We start from the raw sequence: 21,883 nt of genomic DNA, 5'->3' as shown, positions 1-21,883 counted from the left end.
CCTAATGATATTTTCAAAATCCAAATATTCTTACCTGATCGACAAGCAATGTCTACATCCTTTTCAAAGTCTGTCTGTAACAAGAAATAATAAGGTATAGAATCATCATTTGATGAAGACCTCAAGCGACTTTTACTAACTAGATTAACTGAAGTTTACAGATATCTGACTAGGCAGCACTAGATTATTATTTTGTGCAAAAAAAAATTCTCAAGTAATAATCAAATTGTGTTCAAGACTACTCCCTAGAGACCGAATGCTGAATAAAAGCAGTGGGAAAATGGCATACAATTTTAATAAAGCAATACAATACCCACTGTCATCTTCAGTCAGGAGACTGACACCATATACAAAAGGATAGAATTTCAAGGCAATTCCTTAAACCACAATAAAAAAGAATCACACTATTACAAACATACTTAAATACATGTTTTTTGTATTCTCAAAGTATTCACTTTGAATATATTGTTTATAATATAGTATCTTATAGTACAGCTTTGTCAAACCCTAGTAGTCAAACTAGGCTCTTCTCATGATCCATTTTCATTCAAATTGACAAAAGACTTTTAGGTTTAGGAATTAAAATGGAAGATTAAACAATACTAAGCTGGTCTACAACCTGCTACGGTTCAGTTTCATCTCTGTATTTTCCTAAAACTTTTATTTTAAATAAATCATGTACTTTTTTTAAAGGGTAAAATTAAATTAGCCCATCTTCATCAAGCTCTTCTGGTCATATACTGGACAATATTATTTAGAATTTTTTAATATTTTAAATTAGAAATTTCAATACTTGTTTTTAACACAGAATTGATTATTCCTTCTCAAGTCTTAGCTACTAGTATATAGCTGACACTATTTTATGTTGCCTAATCCCAAAACATTCATAATAAATTAAATATATTGTAAAAGAAATCTCTAAGCCCTGATTTTAACAAATCATAGTTTAAATCTTATTTCTAAAAGATACCAAAGTGCCAACGCCTAAAGTACCCCTTAATCTCAATAGTTGGAGCCCATGTATAATGACAGCCCTTTTAGTGGAATTGTGGCTACCCTCTTCTATTTTAGGGCAGTGGTTCTAATCTTAGGCTGCATATTGGAATCACTGATATGTAGGTCCCACTCCAGAGATTCTGATTTCGTTGATCTGGAGTATGGATTCTAATACACAAACAAGGTCGAGAACAAGTGCTTTAACACCAGAAGTGAAGCTCCACAGTATTCTGATCTGTAAACAAACATATTCCTGTGGACAAACTGTTATCCCTAATTTTGTGCACGGATGAGAGTACTCTGATGTTGCATGGAGACCCTATACTCAAGGCACCAAGGGGCCAATAACAGATCCTCTCCTCCTAAGCAATCCAGAGAGAATGGTTATCTGGTGTCTCTCAGTCTGTTAATGAACTAAAGCCAAAGTCACTCAAAATTTGTTTATGCCCTTCACAAATCATGATTTAATCAACCATCAGAAGAAAGATAAAAGCTCACCATTATTTGAGCATGCCCATTAGGAAAAGAACTTGAAGAATCAGCATTGATTGGATCCTGACAGTTTCTCAATCGGCATCTAAATGCATCCTGAACCTGTGGGGGTGAGGGAGAAACATCAATTTCCTTCTCTCTTGGTAATGACAAGATACTGTCTATATTGGCAATCAACTGAGAAAGCAGTTATCATTGTTTTATGATCTAATACCCATTTTGTTTACTTCTTAAAATGTATACTGGTATACCTGGACTTTATGCTAAAGAAATTGATCACTTGCCATAATCTATAGAGGGAAGCGCTGGGAAGTCCTCAGTTATCACAATGGCTGTGTCTGGCTGAACAGCAATTCTTGCCAGTGGGCAGATTTTATTTTCACTGTTACAAACAATGTGTGTGTCTTTCAAGGGGGATTTACTATTTGGTGTGGCATAATCTTCATAATAGCTTTAAACATTGTGAAAATGAGATTACTCAATGATCTTCAACTGGAATTGATTTGGGATTTTCCCATTATGTCTCATGTAAGGGATCCTACTGGGGAAATGATTTCTTATCTCCCTTCAAGTACTATGTGCCCTGGTGTAAAAAGAAAACACAATGAAACAGAAAGATAACAAAAACACCTTGTCTCTGGTTGTTTAAGAAGAAGAAGAAGAAGAAGATCACTTAGCAAAGCCAAATTTCTTTAACACCCATTCACAATTGGATTTTGAATCAAGAAACACATACCACAAGGAAATGTGAACATTAAATCCTTTATTAAACGAGTAAACATGAATGGATGAATAAGAAACACACAAATCAATTGAGAGTTATTCTGATCATATGATGCCTTTGCATCAACAGGTCTTTTTTCTACTTCCTGTGGCTCATTAGGCTCCTAACAAGCTATTGATAGACATTATCGCAGTTGCTTCTTATCCAAGTCAATGGCAAGGTCATTTTGTTCATATTTTGTTGTTTTGGCTTCACAGTATTGATATTCTCCCTCTAGTTTATTCTAATCTGTTTTGTTGGATTAAAAAACAAAACAGAGATGATGTCACATATCCCCTGTGTGACAGTAGCACCATCACACAGACGATGAAAGTGAACACATAATGAATGATCTTTACTTTTGAGAAGCACTGGTATAAAATATCCTGTCACTGTTTTACCATGAGATGTGCATAGTATACATGTTGGCCAGAAGAAAACTGAGCCTATTAAGTTGTTTTCAGCAACTGAAAAGATTGTCGTTACTGAAAGATTTGGAAAGTGACATAAGGTTTAGTCACCACTGCAGACTCCTGGCCAAACAGTATATATGATGAGACCTTGTCTACTTCTTTTTTCCACCTTAGGTTCTAATCCTGGTGATGTGATCACTCTTGCCATGAATTTAGGGAATGGAGGATGAACTCAGTGCTCTTCGACCACTTTTCTATCCTATGATTCTGATATCTTTTAATCTGAGATTTACTGGAAAAAAAGGATGAGAAGTTCCCTGATATAATTGAGCAAGATAATTTCTTCTTTGGTCTTTAAAACACATTGGTATAAGCATAGGCTCAGTGAAATCTACTCTCATCATCTTTTCCTGAAGAATTGGATAAATATTGAGAACTAAGTCATACAGCTTCTTCCTTGAAAGAGACATGACATGGACAAAGTTAGATTCTTTGGATGCAAATGCTTTCAGGCTCCTCCCTTTTAGATTAAGAAGTAATATCTGTAGGTCCTAGAGTGACACACTAATAATAAAAAAATTGGTAATGTGTCTAGTGTTTGTCAGACGATCACTGTTTGCTACACAGAAATCTGCATTGGGAGAAAACACTAAGAAAGTATATTTGTCAGAAAAATAGGTACACGCTAATTTTCTGTTTGTGCCAAAGGCAACTGTTAAAGAAACACAATTTATAAAGGTAGATAAGTAATATGTTCAAAATATTGCCTTCCAGGAGCTTGTCACATGAAGATTTTTTTTTCAAATCTATTTCTAAATACTGGCATATATAACATATGAGAGTGGCACTTGGTAATACCAACAGTAATTGAACTGGTACCCACTAACCACTCTCTATTTTCAGACCTTCAGAGTGTAGCTGCCAAGGATATTTTTGTCTGACAATGAAATATGGAAAAGCAACTTCTGTAAGTTTCTCTTCAAAATCCACTATCTGATCGTGTGAAGGAGATACAGAAGAAATCTTACTCTTTTTCATAACATACACATACAAAATCAATACTTTAAATTCCCTAGTTCCCAAATATGACACTGGATTAAGGGCATGTCTACTCTGGAGAATGATGTCAGCTTTGTGAATCAGTCAATGCTATTCAGAAGAAATATAAAACAGAAAAACATAAAAATTCTCCAGTAAATTCAAAGTCATTTTAGTGATCATATAAATGCCATAATTTAAGTGCTAGACTCTCTGACACTTTTAGGGCTTCAGTTACTTCTAATTCAGAAAGCTCTGCAGGAGAAATTCACCTCGATTCCAAATGCTCTGTTCGATTTTTACAAAATTTAAAAAGTGCATTCAGGCGATCTAGATGAATTAGCCTTAAATATTTGTCCAACACTGTCAGGGAAGAATGATTAGGCTAGATTTCATAATGCATATTCCATGTCACAGAAAAGGGTGTTTTAGGCAAGACAGTAGCTGGGAAATGCATCTGCAGCTATTTGGAAACGTTTTGATAATTAATTGAATTTTCCATCAAGTAAACAAAATGACTTTTATCTTTGGTGAATCAATGTGAATTGAACTGTTGGGGAACAACTGGAATTGTTTAAAAAGCAAGACCACAAGAAATAGTATTAATTCTAGATAAGAAGGAAGCACAAAAAACAAAGACAGAATCTCTATCAGCCTATTCCAACCTGATATTGAATTCTTCTGTGCCAACTGTCATATTTACAGTGCTGGACAATAAGAGTCTTGGTGTTTCTTGGCTTGTGATTAAGACTGAAGAAAAAAAATTGTTAGAAGATTCATAGATTTATTATTTAAGCTCTTTCACCTAACTTATTACTTTTCGTTGGGAACAAGCCACTTATTTTAGGTAACAGCTTAATTAAAAATTTTTATGTAACTCTCACATCTTGCAATGTTATCATTTTTTAAACTTACATAAGACAAGTAAATATAATTTTTAAGTAAACTTGCCATGAGTAATTAAACACTTGCCTTATTCTGGCACAATTAAAATCTAGTCTCCAAAATGTCCTCTCTTTATAATACTCTGCAATGGGTCTTTCGCCATAAGTGACAGCCAGACAGAGGGTTAAAAAGTATCGGGGGAGTAGCAAAGAACAGGTATGTAAATAGCCTTGGAATATATAGGGCACTTTAAGGAAATCTGATGTCATGTTGTGGAATGAAAAAAGCATACCAAGAAACATCTTCAAAAACAAGATGAGGTAAAAAGAATACGCTATGGAGGCTGTCTTCTGAAAGTATCTACCAGAGGCACCACCAGAGTTGTCCCGGCTGGTTCCAGCTGGGGGCTGCTCTAAAAACTCCTGCAAAGCTATACACCCATTTATTGTGGACGCATTCCTGGGTGAGACATGAATTCAAAGAAGCGTGCAGGGGTGTGTCTCACTTCCCTCGTCCCCCACAGGAGAGCGATCTGCTTCCTCTCAGGAGCAGCAAGCTGAGAGCCTCTCGGTTGGTCCTCACTCTGAAGGCAGTTGGCAGAGTGTCACTGTGAAAGCTGGTGCCAGATTTAGCGATTGCTGGGGAAGAGCACCGAGCAGTGCCTGGCAGCGTTGCAATTCAGAGAAGCCGCACAGGAAGGAGCTGCTCTGTTTGAAATGGGCTCTGTATTTAGCTACCAAGCAGCTCAGACCCCAAATCTCTACCTTTTAAGAAGACAGTTTTACCTCCAGTTATTCCTCATTTCCTACTCCGGAGATCATTTTAAGACAAGAAAAGAAATTGAGTTACATTTTTATAATTATTTGAGTGTGGTAGCTTAGGGGAGGAGGGAGTTTTTATGTACTCTATATATTTTTTTTCTGAATCTGATGTTTATTATTGATTCATATTAAACAAATGACTCAGCTCTTTTTAATCATATTAAATTCCATGTAATTTAATCATTAGATTAACCAATAAGGTTCTTCTCAATTTCATGTGTATTACGCCAACCAACTGCCATAAGCAACACGAACGACTTCACGTTATGAAAGTATTACCTGATTTCTCTGAGAACAAAGGGAATAAAAAATGGTTTGTTGTTTGCTATACATGGAAGGAAAATAGGGACTTCAGTCCTAAATTTCAGTCCTGATGACTTCCTTCTGTAATCTTTTAACAGCTAAAGGATCACTTACTCTCAAAACTAGATTTTTTTAGCTTTTTTGGTATCAGTTTTCGGCACAGCACAAGCTTCCCTAGAGGGCAAGTCACATATGTGATCTGAAAAACGGAACAGCATTTCTTTGGCATGTGAATGAGAAAAGGGGGGAGGAAGCTGTGTGTCAGATCCAACGCCCCTACCTTCACAGAAGATACTTCATTTGAGCCTCTTGCCATCCACTTTGAGGCAGGACCTAAAATCCTAATTCATGACCTCCACACTTCCATTTATTTCAAGCCTCTATTCCAGACATACTTGACTTCCTGCCACCAGTTTAACAATGTTGCAGAGTTATGTTCCCCAGGGAAGTGGCAGGAGTGGGAAGTGGGATTTGCCTATCCACTTGGCCAGATACTCAGAAGAATTTTAGGTAAAGCAAGACATGGTTGGGTACCGCCTAGCAGACATGCCTGAGTTTGGCAATCTCTGCCATGAACCCTGTGTTTCAATTTGTTCACTGATGCCATTTTACTCATCTGATTTCGTCCTCTTGTTAAACTCCTAGATCTCTGCATGGGCTTGGAGAACCAAAAGTGCAGATTCAGACTGATGTAAATATTCATAATATAATTGCAAGTATGCTCAAGTCAGGAAAGCCTACTCTGGAAGGAGAGGTAGGATTTATACATTCCCTTGCCTAAGAAGTGGAATGAGCTGATTTCTGGAAATAAGTATACAGTAATATGAGCTTATCCTCCTTGTTTATGTCCCATCCATGTTCCTATTTAAAGGCAGTCTTTGTGCTTTCTATTCTCTGTTCTGATAAAATTCAGTTTTGTTTTGTTTTTTAATTTTTTTTAACATTTATTTTCGAGAGAGAGAGAGCGAGCGCACCAGCAGGGGAGGGGCAGAGAGATGGAGATACAGAATCTGAAGCAGGCTCCAGGCTCTGAGCTGTCAGCACAGAACCTGACGTGGGGCTCAAACTCACGGACCACAAAATCATGACCTGAGCCGAAGTCGGGCGCTTAACCAACTGAGCCACCAGGTGCCCCTGATAAAATCCAGTTTTATTGCAGTACCATGAGCTAATCTCCTATTCCCAGGAAACAAAACAAAATAATCTTCAAATGTTTTTCTTCCTGAACTTTCAATTCAGCGTGACAAAGACAAGGCTCTTAGCAACGTACTTCCTTGTTAAATCTTTGTCCTTCTGAGCAAGCTGAAAATCTTAGGATCAGTAGTACCCTGACCCTCCCATCCTGGACCACTCACTAACTTTATAAAATCTACTGAGCTTCTTCATGACATGACACACAGTGGCTTCTTACCATGGCCACTGAACACCCCCATGGGAAAGCTCTAAAATATCAGTTAATCAATGCTATGCCCTCAAATGTAAGTATTGCCTTTCTCTTGGTGTTACAGTTACAACCAATTTTTTTTTAAAATCACTCAAGTGTCTAGGAACACATCACTAGCTTTATTCCTCCATGTACCCCAGATGGTCCCAGAGAAGACCACTCTATATTCACCATAGGTGCATTCCATGGAAACCACATGCCTAGTAATCTCTCCCCATCTTCTCTTACTTGAAATTTTCACTCCCTTAATCCTCTAACCCCATTTTCCCTCTCAGGACCCCATTATGTTTTGAAGTCTCCTATCACCCACTCCCTCATCTCCAAAGACTAACTGAAACTCTTGCTGTCTTTCAGTAAGGGAGTGCACAGATACACGCTTCTATAATAAGGAGTCACACGTAATTTCCCTGTATATGGTCAGACTTGGAGATTCATGCAACTCTCCATCTGAACTATATTATATGCAATACGACTGCTTTTCAAATTGCTATCTAGTTATTTCACCACTATTGGCTTCATTTATTTTTTTAATGGTTTGGGAGAATATTGGTTTTAGATGAGATAGGTAAGGATTCTTGTCTGTTTCATATATTTACTGCTATGTGATTGTAAATCATTTTGTTTATCTGTATCCTTTATGGAAATAGACCAACTGGAAATGGAAGAAAAAAAAAGGTAGAGGGGAATGAGAGAAAGAGAGAATGAGGGGAAAAAAAGAAAGAAAAAGCTGTTCATGTTTATTTTAAGCATTTTATTACAAAATCACTTTGTGGGTTGGATGAAGATTCTGGGACCTCATCTGGTGCAGCCTAGACCTCCTGCCAGTGCTGGAGGAAGAGAAAAGAGGAGCTTGGCCCTTCTCTTTCCACTACAGAGCAGCCACGGGACCCTCACATACTGATACAACAAAATTATCTATTTAAGTACTTGCCTTTTTCCTTCCATTTAGTGAAAGGGTTTTATTGTAGCTTATTTTGTATCACAATCTTGTTATTTTCCCCCTCTGACATTAAGCTGTAAGATTGTTTTAGAGCCAGGCACAGCCAGAGACAGGAGAGATGAGAAGAATGTGCAGGCACTAAGAAAGTGGTTTCCTAGCAACAGTAACTATTTCAAAGGTTTCATAACTTGTGTGGTTTGAATTTCCATAGCAATGTGGAGAATAGTAAATAGTAGATGTCGTTATGTGCTTAATGCAAATGAATTCCAATCATGAAATGACGAATAAATGAAGGAAGCAACTATATTTATTCTATTAGATTCTGTCTTATGAGGTATTGTACATATTAGCTTCCAAGACCTAGTTTTTGTTGCTGAAAGTAATGTGTGATAAATCATTTGGTTTAATGTTTTTTCTTCTTATTCCCCCTTTTTGTTTTCTCATTTGTCAGAGGCATCTACTAAAGCAATTCAATAGAGAAAGTTGCTCCAGAAAAAGAAACTGTATTTTCAGGAATACAAATTTTACAAAATTTACATATTAAGATGTCAACTCTGAAGGTCACAACAAATTGTTATGCAAATAATCAATTTGCTTTTTTTTTAAATGTGGAATATAATTGACAGCACCAAAGTGAGCATTTCTCCCTTCCCTTCTGACTTGAAATGATTTGGTTTTAAAATTGGATCCACTAAAAGCAAAGGCACATTTAGAATAAATCAAGCCCCATATACATCACATTTAAAATGCCAGTTATATGGTTTCGTTTCTTTTCTCCTTCTAAAACTGCAAGGCTATATTCCTCCCCTGCGTACACCCGCCTCCTTCACAGGAAGATTGCAAAAGTAAATATGGGAAAAGACTTTTGAATTCATATTGGAAGAATCAATAAAGACTACAAATGACCAAATTATGTTACTGCGTGTCAAAAATACATAGAAATAAAAATAAGTATACCTGTATCCAGTCTTCCTCTAAATCGAAGGAAATATTTCTTATATTGCTTATACATTTTTAATATAAAATCCATACAAATTGTCTTGGATTATTGTGAAAAATAGTTTGAAGTGGAAAAAAGCAGTAGAGGTAAAATCATATTTCTAAAATCTCCTATGGGATAATCAAGTTGTTGATAGGAGTCATTACCCGGTATTTTACAGGTAGGTAGCTAGTCCATTTGCTCCAGTGTATTTTTATGGCACTTCTGTTCACAGGAGACATGAGGATATGGGAAGATGCTCCTATTCTCTTAGACTGTGGCCAATGTTAGTGTGGTGCATTCACAGGTGGTATGACACACACCTGTTGCTGGTGTTAGGCAGTATGAAGTTAGAAGGTCAAAAAGTTTCTCTGAACCCCATGAGGCCTCCAATGATGTGGTCTTTGGGATTTGCAAAGCCCACTTAAACAAGGTTCTTTTGGTTTTTCCGTAAAAATTTCCTTTGAGAAATTCTGAAAAAGACTTGCCCTATAACGGAAATCTGTTCTGTGTTCTTATAGCACTGTTACAGGGTATTCTTAAGGGTCAATGAAAAAATAATGGATATGTCATTGTTCGTTTCAGTGTTAGAATGAAGAGTTCTGAGACTCTGCTATTAATTTATCAGCTATAAAATAATTCAATCTGAATTATTGAAAATGCAATAATAATGGGGCCAATATTCATATTTTTACTCCCTGCTAAAACAGAAAACATATATTTACAGACATCTATTTTAACAGAAGCACTTATATGATTTGATTTAATTCCCCATAAATAATCTTTTTGACAGTTATTAGTTCAATTAGCAAGTATTAAAAAAGTTCTGATGGAAATAAATTTTTGTGCCAAATAAAATATTTTTCTTCATGTAAGGAGCAAAAATCTGATAATAAGCCATCAAGATATGTCACTTTAAAACCTGAATATTTTTATCATAGCCTAGGGCTATCTGAAAAGCTTATTTCTGAAGAAAAAGAGAGGCTTACTTAGAGATGGGACACTTTTCTCCTCTTCAACGCCTCAAGTGTTAACATCTTCTGAAAACTGTGTGTGGATATATTATGTATCTTGCTTAAAGCCCACAAATGTTCAGTCTTAATTGTCAATCAAAAAGGTATCATGCATCCATTCACTTAGAACAAATTTTGTTACATAAACATATTATAGATAATATTAACACAGAAGACCCACAAGATAGCTATAGTTCAAGAATAGCATAGCCCTAAATTATACAATTTCTTTTTAACTTTTACTTAATTTTGGTCTATAAAGAATTGAATACTTGAAAGATTTTTAATCTTGATATTCCAGGTAGACATTAGTGATGAAGGAATTATAAGGCTTGGTAACTGTAAGCTAAATCAGATTTTATTTATTTTTTTAATTTTTATTTTTGAAGGACAGAGAGAGAGCGAATGGAAAAGGGGCAGAGAGAGAGAGGGATACCCAGAATCTGAAGCAGGCTCCAGGCTCTGAGCTGTAAGCACAAAGCCCATTGTATGGCTTGAACTCATGAATGGTGAGATCATGAGCTGAGCCAAAGTTGGATGCTTAACTGACTGAGCCACCACGGGACCCTGCTAAATCAAATTTTTTAAATGATGATATACTGCCCCCTTTACAATGTGAAGTCACTCTTCACCCTATAATGTTCTTAGAATACACATGTATGGGTTTATTGGTGACATCTGTACTTTACCGAAGTAGCTCAGAAATACTGTTCTCCCCATCTGGTTAATCAGGTAAAAACCTTTGGTTACCTTACACATCACTGTAAAAACCATGTGGCATGTATTCATATGCACATGAGTATTTTTGCAATGTGTACATCATAATAAAGTTCTCAAACAAGCTGGATAATGCAAAATCACAGTGTGGACCATTTTCTCAAAATTACTCGCATGGCACTGTGTCATTGTGTTTTAGTCGCCACCATCCCCAGAGTAAACACTAAAATGACTCATAAATCTTATAAATACTGTGTCAGTGCTTTCAAGCACTCAGCATAATTTTTGCACTGGTTGGAAAACAATATTTTCTCCCTAAACGAATCACGTCTGACATCTATCACTGCTCTCAGTGGATCTGGTGCAGGTTGGCATCTCAACTCATGAAGCAGGACTGGTTTTCTTCACTGCTGACAATAAACCTCAACCATGACCTGGAGAAAGGCTGTGATTATAGATCTAGAGTTCCTGAGGACAATTACTGCCTATCCCTGCTTGACTGGGCACATTTTTGGTATTTTCTGAGAATAAATATCCATCTCAAAATCATTCATCTTTAGCAACCTTAACTTAATTTAGTATAGAGACACAAGAATTGCCCATTAATCTTCAACATTTTCTATCTAAAATGAAATTAGTAAAGTATGAAGGAATGGGGATATGCTGTATAGAAAGAAACATGGGTTTGGGAGTGGGTGTAGGAAATATCACTGTATTATGTTTATGAACTATCCCTCTTAAAAATATGCCACCCCACCACGTCTTATCCACCAGTGTCTCTAACAGACTTGTCTCCGCCTATGACCTCTCCTGAATCTACTCTCCCTGATTCTTGGCACCCGGGCAGCGTCTTCTCTTGCACGGTCCCATCTGTTTTAACTGTCACTTTCAGAGTCCAAGGAGCCCGCTTGAACTTTGCCTTAGAGCTTCCCTTTAGTTTTAACTTTCAAATGACTGTCTTTAGGGGAAATGATTTTAATCTGAAGATATTAATATAAAAGATCATATTTGTTAACAATGAAATTAATCGTCTAACCATCCTGCCTCTCTGCCAGAGGAATTCTCTTTCTTACCTCTCTCCGAAGAATGCAGTGGACCATGACTATCACAAAACCTTGCAATGAATCAAACACGGCAAAAAGTATCTGAAACAATATGGAGCGTTTGTCTGTCATGGCCAGAACCGCAGACATCCATGTCAGAGCCAGAAGGGGCAACACCACACAAGAACTCCAGAGGGACGCCCTGTTGAGAGACAGAGAAAGCAACATTACGTAGCTGCGTGTCACACCCCAGGCAGTAACCAAACCCCCGTTCACCAAAGCATTCTTGTATGTGGCACCAAGACCATTAACTTGGAAACCATAAAGTAGATAACATTGGATAGTTTTATTTATTTTTTTATAGACAATCCCACAACAGTTTTAAAAGCAGTTGCTAATTATAAATATTTAAGTATCGTCTTAGCTCCAATATTAGCAAACGTGATTTTTTTTTTCCACAATAGCATTTTCTCACATGCACTGTAAAAGATTTGTAACAAGAAGATGTAAATGATTGGGACTAACATGGCGTTACTGGCGGTGGTGGCTGACAAAGCTGTTGTTGAAACTACTCCACACTTGGCACATTTGAGCGTCAAACCGCTATGAGGCTCACTCATCTGACTGCAAACAAACAGAACACCCACAAAAAGAACAAAATATTGAATTGTCACCAAAAAAAACGTTGCTGCTGCAAGTTAGCTTTTAATACGATTTCATGCAGAAAAGTTTATTTATCAAAGATGAATGCTCTAGGTTGTTTTAAAGACGCAATTAACACCACACATTATTTTTGTAACATTATACCTTTCAGTAAGATGGGCCTTTGTTGCATACAAAGCATATACCCATCAATTACACCATAAATGGCCCTTGTATCTACAGATCAAAACTGTCCAATACACTGAGTTAAACATAAGCATGTGTTTGTGTAGACATACGGTGAAAACCCTTTATTCAGACCTCTAATTATCAGACACCTTAGGACTCCTAGCTTCAAAGATTTTCATTGTCATTTGCAGAAGGGACATCATACCAATTAAGACCTTCTGAAATGTAAACATGTATCTCAGAAGCCCGATATAGGAAGATATATATTTTAGGTCTTTAATCATTTGTGGAAGATGTAGCCTTCATCTCAACAAATTCATTATTTTGAAATTTCTCACAGCCATCAATGTATTATCTATATTTTAGGATGATCTGAATATAGGAGCTGATGAAATTTGATGAAATATTAGTTTATAATAAGAGGGGTGACAGTTGAATGCTTTAATAAAACACATTTAACATTAAGTTCAAAATATTCTTTCTGAACATTTTTTCATAGACTCCAACCTAACAGCATTTAAATGGTCTATTCTAGTCTGGAGGATTTTTCAGATACAAATTCAGATGTAAATTCAGATACAAATTATTCAGATTCAATCTACTATATCATAGAAGCAAAGTCATGCTATACAAAAAAACCTTACACACATTTTACTTTAGAAAATAATCCCTTGAAAATTACTGGTTTATTAAAATATAACTTTCTTATGAAAAACCAAAAAGAAATTACTTGATTCAAAATCAAAACATCTTGAAATAATTTTCCATGGTATACTTCTCTCGTCAATTCTCTTGTGCAGTTAATGTTTAAAATATATGTTTTCCCATTGTGAAGGTTCCTCAAAAAATTAAAACTAGAACTACCCTATGACCCAACAATAGCACTACTAGGAATTTACCCAAGCGATACAGCAGTGCTGATGCATAGGGGCACATGTACCCCAATGTTTATAGCAGCACTTTCAACAATAGACAAATTATGGAAAGAGGTTAAACTACATCAACTTTTTCCACTAATTCACATAATTGCCCTAACTATATATTTGAGTGTCTTCAATCTTGTTACGTTCCATCAGATTAATATTGAAAAGACATGACTTGTTTATTGTTTCCTTTATCAGAGAAGATATGCTATTTGGTATGATGAATGGATAAACAAGATGTGGTTTATATATACAATGGAATACTACTTGGCAATGAAAAAGAATGAAATCATTTCATTTGCAGCAACGTGGCTGGAACTGGAAGGTATTATGCTGAGTGAAGTAAGTCAGTCAGAGAAGGACAGATATCACATGTTTTCACACATATGTGGATCTTGAGAAACTTAACAGAAGTCCATGGGGGAAGGGAAGGGAGAAAAATAGTTACAAACAAAGACGGAGGGAGGCAAACCACAAGAGACTCTTAAATACAGAAAACAAACTGAGGGTGAATGGAGAGTGGGGAAGAGGGGAAAATGAGTGACAGGCATTGAGGACAGCACTTGTTGAGATGAGCACTGGGTTGTATAGAAGCCAATTTGACAAAAAATAAAATAAAATATACCTACAGCAAACCATAGGTGACCTATAATATTTATAATTAAAGTACATGAGAACAATAAAAATAAATAAAAATAAATAAAATAAAATAAAATAATAAAATGTTTTCCTAGTAGGTTTTTCCAAAATAATATTTAGTGGACATGTGTTAATAAAAGTGGCAGTACAGAGAAACATCTTAAGATGGTCATAATTCAGAATGTCTGGTTTGTTTTAAAGAAGTGCACTCATTTGTGAACAGTGCTTGGATGAGATAATAAATCTGAAAGCTATTAAGTAGATTGATCAGTAGACCTCATGAGAAAAATCAAAGCTTTTAGAGTTAGATGTGAGGGTGGGAAATTATGATACTAAATTATTCATTTTACTGATTCAACCCAAGACTTATGTACTGGCACATGTGCCCAAACTTTTCACAATAAGTAAGCAATAGGCTATTCAGTTTGGATCATGAATGCCTCAACAGGCATGCTAATGTGTTTGAAACTACTCCCAAAAGAGTACCTATACCAGTATTCTCCACAGTAACTGCACATCAGATATATCTATCTATATATCTATCTATAGATCATCAGATATATATATCTATAGAGATATCTATAAATTTTTTTTTTAACGTTTATTTATTTTTGGGACAGAGAGAGACAGAGCATGCACAGGGGAGGGGCAGAGAGAGAGGGAGACACAGAATCGGAAACAAGCTCCAGGCTCTGAGCCATCAGCCCAGAGCCCGACGCGGGGCTCGAACTCCCGGACCGCGAGATCGTGACCTGGCTGAAGTCGGACGCTCAACCGACTGCGCCACCCAGGCGCCCCATATAGAGATATCTATATATCTATCTCTAGCTCTATCTATCTCTATCCACCTATATAGATAGATAGAGCTAGAGATAGATATATATCTAGATAGATAGATAGATAGACCCCAAAGACTCCAATTTAATAGGGTGCAGGCATTTGTGTTTTTTAAAGCTCCATAGATTATTCTGATGAAAAGCAGGAATTCACATAATTGCCCTAACTATATATTTTAGTGTCTTCAATCTTGTTAAGTTCCATCAGATTAATATTAAAAAGACATGACTTATTTATTGTTTCCTTTATCAGAGAAGATATGCTATTGGGTATCTGTGCTTTAAATACAAATGTGGCTTTCTCAATTTAAGGACTCTTTGTCTCTAGGCGCTAAAACAAGATTGAAAAGCCAAAGGTGACTAAAAATTAATTTTAGTATATGGTACAAATATTTTAGCTTTGAGAAAAACTAATTTGTTCTAAGTATGGACTTTCCTGAAAATAAATCTGAAGTCAGTATTTGAAATGCTTATTTCTCTTTAGTTGAGATTGATTGTGACTAAAAGGCTATACATACTTCCTTCAGTCAGGACTAATTGTTGAAAGCTACACTTGATGATAACTGGTTGGGCACTTTTGGAATTTGACTATTAGATGTATATGGAGCAGAGGAAAGATACGTTATCCAAGGAGATAGAATATTTTCCCCTAGTTTGTATGACCACTACAGAAATTAATACAGTATGAAGAACACATAGTCTAAATGCAGAACAGGGTTGCTGCAATGGAAATAAAATCTTGTTTCTTTGTTACAGGGGAAATTATACATGTATAAAATAAAAAGTGTCAACGGTTAAAAAAATTGAATTTCCCATAAGTTCAAATGTTACCATATTCACCAGGGCAGCAACACAGTCATTTCATCCAGATTATGCTGTCTACTCATGCAGGGTCTTGAGGTCTACAAGTTTCCCTTCCCAATTTTGTTTTTCTTTTGCTTAGAAAAAAAATTTGTCCGATTGGTTTATTGTTGATACCATGTAAATTACCTGAAAAGAAAATATTACCCTTTCCCTTTGGAAAAAATCTCATGATATTTGTACAAGATCCTGGTAGTTTCCTTAACTTATGTAGATGAGATAAAACCAGTTTAAAACAGTAGATAAGAAAGTCCCATTGAAGAAAAAGGGGAAAAAAAAGTGAAATATTTTGCTTGAGATGTTCTAAGAAGACACATGCCATTTTGTCTTTTCATTATTTCCAATTTTTTTTATATAGGATGTGTTAATTACAATCAATCCCTTTTGGGTAACTATATTTTACATGTTAGAAAAACTTAATATAATTTGGGTATTAAACTTGTCAAGACACTGTATTTTTAAATATTCATTCACTCATTCCTTTATAAATAGTTATTGAGCATAAACTATGCTTGGTTAGTTTATAATAATTATAAAATGGAGGAAACAAAGAAAAAATGGGAAGAGGAACATATTTGAGTCTAAATAATAAACAATGTTTCATAAACATATCAAGTCATAAACATGATATATATATTTTTTCAATCTGAAATGGTCAATATTTACAATTAGGGGCATCAACTGTTAAGTTAATTAACTTCCTACTCAACGTTTCCATAGTTAATTCTGATTATTGATTGTTCACTGAAGTCTTTATGATTGCCTTCACTGATTCTCTGTGAAGTGAAAGTAGCTTCAAATACTTATATATACATATATTTTTAAAGTATTTTTTAATGTTTATTTATTTTTGAGAGAAAGAGAGACAGAGTAAGAGCAGGGGAGGGGCAGAGAGAGAGGGAGACCCAGAATCTAAAGCAGGCTCCAGCTCCAGGCTTGGAGCTGTTAGCACAGAGCCCAGTGAGGGGCTGAAACTCTCAAACTGTGAGATTGTGACCTGAGCCAAGTCGGACTCTAAACCCACTGAGCCACCCAGATGCTGCTTATCACTTATATTTTCTAAAAAATTTCCTTCAATAACATTTTGAAATAGCAAATTTCAATCTATACATACTTTGGCATAAATTGCATTTTATATTATAGAAAGACTTTCTTAACACCTAGAGTTATTAACTTGTTGATAATTCTTTTCTTCTTTGAACAGTAATCAACATTCTGCTTTTTTATACACATATTAACATTTTTATTTCTTCAATAGTGGCCTTTGAACCAGAAAAACACTGGCTCGATTTTGCCAGTAAAACAGATGTAACTTCTAATACTATTTTTATAAGTAGACGTTTTAAAATTAATGTGTAGATTAAAGTGGATAATTTCTAAATTCATAACATGACAAAGCTGTCATTTCTCTTAAACATATGTTTTCTCTTACAAAGAGCTATGTGAATCAAACTGGATATTACATATAAAATGATTAAATGAGAAAAAAATACTAACTGCAAATGTAATAAATCCTTAGCTTTATACTCATTCTGATGATCTCATCTCTCTTTTTTTTTTTTTTGACCTCAAGGTCATCAGTGGTGGAAGCATAGATGCTTGATTGATAGAAATCAGGGTTTTTTCTTCATTTAACTCATCATAAAAATAGCCACAATTGGTTGAATGAGTACTTGCTATTTGCTACTCTAATGAATCCTTTATACACATTATATTTCATATACTCTATTATGAAGCAAAAATGATTATCCCCATTTTGCAGGTATGAAGACCGAACCCCAGAAAAATGAAATAACATGCCGAAAGACACACACAGCTAGTAAACTGCAGAGCTAGATACTGAGCATGGCTTTATTTAAAAACATTTTTTTACCTCAAAGCTTTCTCCTAACCACTAACGCCCACGCCTCCAATTAATAATACACGTGTGTGCATGCCACTAGTGGCAGAAGTGAGTTTCCATACACCATACTCAGTACGGTCAATTTATTCTTAAAGAATTAATCTGGGAAGAAATACTGAAGCTATTGCTCCAAGTCCAACCATACATGGCAGAATAATAGTGTGAAAGCTTCAAGTTCAAGTGGTACAGAAAGCAGTGTCTGTGCAGGTTCAGGTTTAGCTGGTTAAAGATACTATAGAGACTCATCTGAACTGAAAAGTCTATGGAGACTCCTCTGATGTGATGGCCCCCCTTTGAAGGGAACCTCCAGTGATGTTTTGTTACATCGTTGCAGTTCTAATATTTGATATTAATGGTATCAAATTTTTATATTTATATTTATATTTTATATAAGCATTAAACCGAGTCTTTTACTAGGGGAAAACATACCTTGGGTATCTTAGAAGTCATTGCATAGATTATAAACATAAAGGACTTAAAATTCTCACTGCTCAGTGATCAAATACTATGACTATTAAATAGTACTATAAATTAGTAAAGAAATAACAATTGTAGGGTAAGTTTTGAATGAAAGTAGAGCTAAATATAAAGGAGAAAGCTATAAACTTTTTATAAGAAAATATAAACAAGAAAATTCAAAAGCATTAAGATTTCCTTTAGATTTCTACAAATTTGTAAGATGAGGTGACTGTGTAACCTTAAAAGGCTGGTATCAATCTGCTTATGGAATGTTGTTAGTCATTAAATGTGGTGGTATCATAGTAACAGTAAAATTAAAGGAGATGCTTTCCTAAATTTTATAAGTGGTTAAAATGTGCAAATGAAAATTAAAAATAACTCTTCCTAGCAATTTATAGTCAAAACATCATAAAAAATGAAAATATATGACAAGAATACTGTTTCATTAGTGATTGTTTCATATGAAGAAATTTTCTGATATATACAATTAATCAAAGAGAATCTAGTATTTTTGCCCTAGTAGGAATTACTTGTCTCGATTCCATTGTGTCACATATCAACATTATGTTTGATCTACCCTCCTGTCCATTGTGATGCAAACTAAGGGGACTTTGAAAATGTTCAACTAAGGACAAGTATTTTTATACCCCAATGTTTATAGCAGCATTATCAACAATAGCCAAATTATGGAAAGAGCCCAAATGTCTATCAATTGATGAATGAATAAAGAAGATGTGGTATACACACACACAGTGGAATATTACTCAGCCATAGAAAAGAATGGTCTTGCCATTTCAACAACATGGATGGAGCTATAGAGAATTAAGCTAAGTGAGGCAAGTCAGAGAAAGACAAGTACCATATGATTTCACTCATATATGGAATTTAAGAAACAACACAGATGAACATAGGGGAAGGAAGAAAAAAGAGAATGAGGGAGACAAACCATAAGAGACTATTAGCTATAGAAAACAAACTGAGGTTTAATGGAGGTCAGCAGGGGATGGGCCAAATGGGTGATGGGCATTAAGGAGGGCACTTATTGTGATGATCACTCTGTTGTATGTAAGTGATGAATCACTAAATTGTACTCCTGAAACCAATATTACACTATAGATTAGCTAATTGGAATTTAAATAAAACTTGAAACAAACAAACAAACAAACAAAAGAACAAGTATTTTCACTCCAGCCTTAACATCTAATCTTCTTATCTTACAAACGAGCAATATGCACAAACAAACCCAGACTTTCTAATGGTCTTAAAAATTATTTTTAGATATTAGTTGCATTACTTAAGAATAGCACATTGAAAAAAAAATCTGAATGGCAGACTCTACCAGACACATCGGTTCATCAGGAACAAAATTCAAGGCACAGTTAAAATGCAGTCAATGATGATCTGGAATTGGAGTATGGGATTCACTGGTAAGGAACCTACAAAATCCACCAATTGCAGCTTACCCGGCTCTGTGTTTGAGCTTTTTATCTAGGATCCCATCTCTGGAAACAAGTTTATTAAATACCAAAATGCCAATCACCATGTTGACCTGTCAAACAGAAACAAAGGTTGACCTTTCAATGATATTGAAGGAAATTAGGTCCCTGTTTCTCCTGAAAACCCTCTTTGATTAATTTATAACCATTTCAGAATTATAAACTCACAACAGTAGTGAGAGAAAGCACTTGTCAAATATTTTATAAGTGCATAAAGGAGAACAATTTAACAATGGTGTGTTAACCTTAAAGTTTTAAAGTACGTTAAGTACATTAAATTTCCATGCTTTGCAGTTAACACCGAGGAGATTAACATTCAATTGTCTACCTTTTAAACAGTGCCATAATATGTGAGTCTGGCATTCTAAGTCACCCCTGATTAAAATCAATTGTCTAAATGAGTTTTACCCTATGAGAATCAAAAGATTTTCAGTCTCACAGTGTGAGACTAGATTGAGCCCTGGCAGCCAAAGGTGCTAAGAATTTGTCATTGTCCCCAGAAGTGAGAAAAGAATGTCTAAATTCCTCATACTGTGTAGCTATCTCTCCTATGGGTTGGGGGAGCATTTTGATGTACCATGCTTTTCTAGACAAAAGAGAAAGCCTATTCAACTCACCAGCATCCTTTAGGAGATGGATACTAACATCAACTCTTAAAATGTGCTCTATTGAACACTTCTCAGCATTTTCTAAGACTCTCTTACTCTCACTTAAAAGATCTTTGCGCATAATACATCTGAAATGAAATCACACATATTTTTCTCTCTCAAGTAAAATTGTAAAAAGCCGTAGAGATGTCTGTGGTCTATTTGTAGCAACTTATTATGATGAGCGCCCACAGTTCTCTAACCTACCAGCACTTCCTGACAAAGGAATCCAGTCCAACGCTGAGACCAAGATAATCAAGGAAAAATATTTTCTTTTTGCCTTCCTGCCCCTTACCCTCCATGATCAATGGAATCTTGGTGCATCCCCCAGTGCAAATGATGAAGCCTTTACATTGAAACTAGTGGTTCACAAAAGTCTGTTTTAAATTAAACAGGATGACTGGTTAAGAAAAAAGAAAAATTCCTTTTTCCCAGAACATTGGCCAGATGAAATATAAAGCTGAAATCTATTTAACTGCTGGTATAAGGAAGATCCAAAGCAACTGATAGGTAGGGACTTATTAGGAAGTGTCACTCTTCATAGCTTTCTGACAAGATACCATTTAATCAAGAGAGAGACTTACTCATCTTCACATTTCTCATTATATGAACTAGGAGAAAAAAACGTGTATTCCATGGATTCTATTAATCTACAATTTAATCATGAGGGAATCCATCACTACTCCAAAGACCATACTTTGGTTTTTCAATTATACATATACTCTTTGTTTCTCCATTTTAGGGTTATATGTATATTAACTTGGTACCTTAGGGAAATAATTCAATTGATTAAATAAGAATTCGATGCAGCAGACAAAAATGTGCCTAATAGCTTCCATCTCCCTATGCTCTTCTCTAAGACTGATGCCTAGATTTTGTCTTGTGAATCATGGACAGTTTCTGCTCCCTGCTATAGTTTAGAAGATGGAGAGCAAATGTTAAAGAAAGAAAAAATCATATAGAGTTATTAATAAAGGTATTGCTAGCTTCCATATATGCAATGAATTGTTCAAGAAACCAAAGGGTAGTTCTCCAATTAGAACTCTAATTGCACAGTGATGTGGATCTTTGTATTTAATTCACACCATTTTCCCCCTTACATTTTCATTTAAAGATTTATTAGACAAGAAAGATTTGTATTGTAATCTAGAATATCAAAGTGAGAGAACGAAAGGTAAATTGGTAGCAAATTCCATGTTCCCATAATTAAATATGTAAAGGAATTATTTAGTGATTCTAAAAAGAAAAAAATTTAAATCCTTATGCACAAAATACGGCAGGGGTTCTCAACTCGGGGGTGATTTTTGCCCACAGGGAATATTGGGAAATGTCTGGAGACAGCTTTGATTTTTACCAACCTGAGGATACTACTGGTATCTATCTAGTAGGTAGAGGCCAGGGATGCTGTTAAACATCCTGACATATACAGGACAGCCCCACA

General features: G+C 35.4%; 1 protein-coding gene across 3 annotated transcripts in view; it reads right to left on the bottom strand.

Moving 5' to 3' along the window:
• The window catches only part of ADGRB3 (adhesion G protein-coupled receptor B3), a 732,453-nt gene that overhangs the window by 41,589 nt on the left and 668,981 nt on the right, over nucleotides 1–21,883 (bottom strand). For all 3 annotated transcript variants that reach the window (XM_043591727.1, XM_043591726.1, XM_043591728.1), the window contains 5 exons: nucleotides 19,763–19,848; nucleotides 12,373–12,471; nucleotides 11,878–12,049; nucleotides 1,495–1,590; nucleotides 35–74 (listed from right to left, as the gene is read on the bottom strand). In XM_043591727.1, the coding sequence (XP_043447662.1) occupies nucleotides 35–74; nucleotides 1,495–1,590; nucleotides 11,878–12,049; nucleotides 12,373–12,471; nucleotides 19,763–19,848 (493 nt within the window). The remainder of the gene's footprint in view (nucleotides 1–34; nucleotides 75–1,494; nucleotides 1,591–11,877; nucleotides 12,050–12,372; nucleotides 12,472–19,762; nucleotides 19,849–21,883) is intronic.

The sequence above is a fragment of the Prionailurus bengalensis genome, chromosome B2, assembly GCF_016509475.1.
Source record: "Prionailurus bengalensis isolate Pbe53 chromosome B2, Fcat_Pben_1.1_paternal_pri, whole genome shotgun sequence".
In the NCBI taxonomy this organism is placed as follows: Eukaryota; Metazoa; Chordata; class Mammalia; order Carnivora; family Felidae; genus Prionailurus; species Prionailurus bengalensis.
The sequence above is the reverse complement of the archived record's forward strand: the minus strand, read 5'-3'. Positions and strand labels throughout refer to the sequence as shown.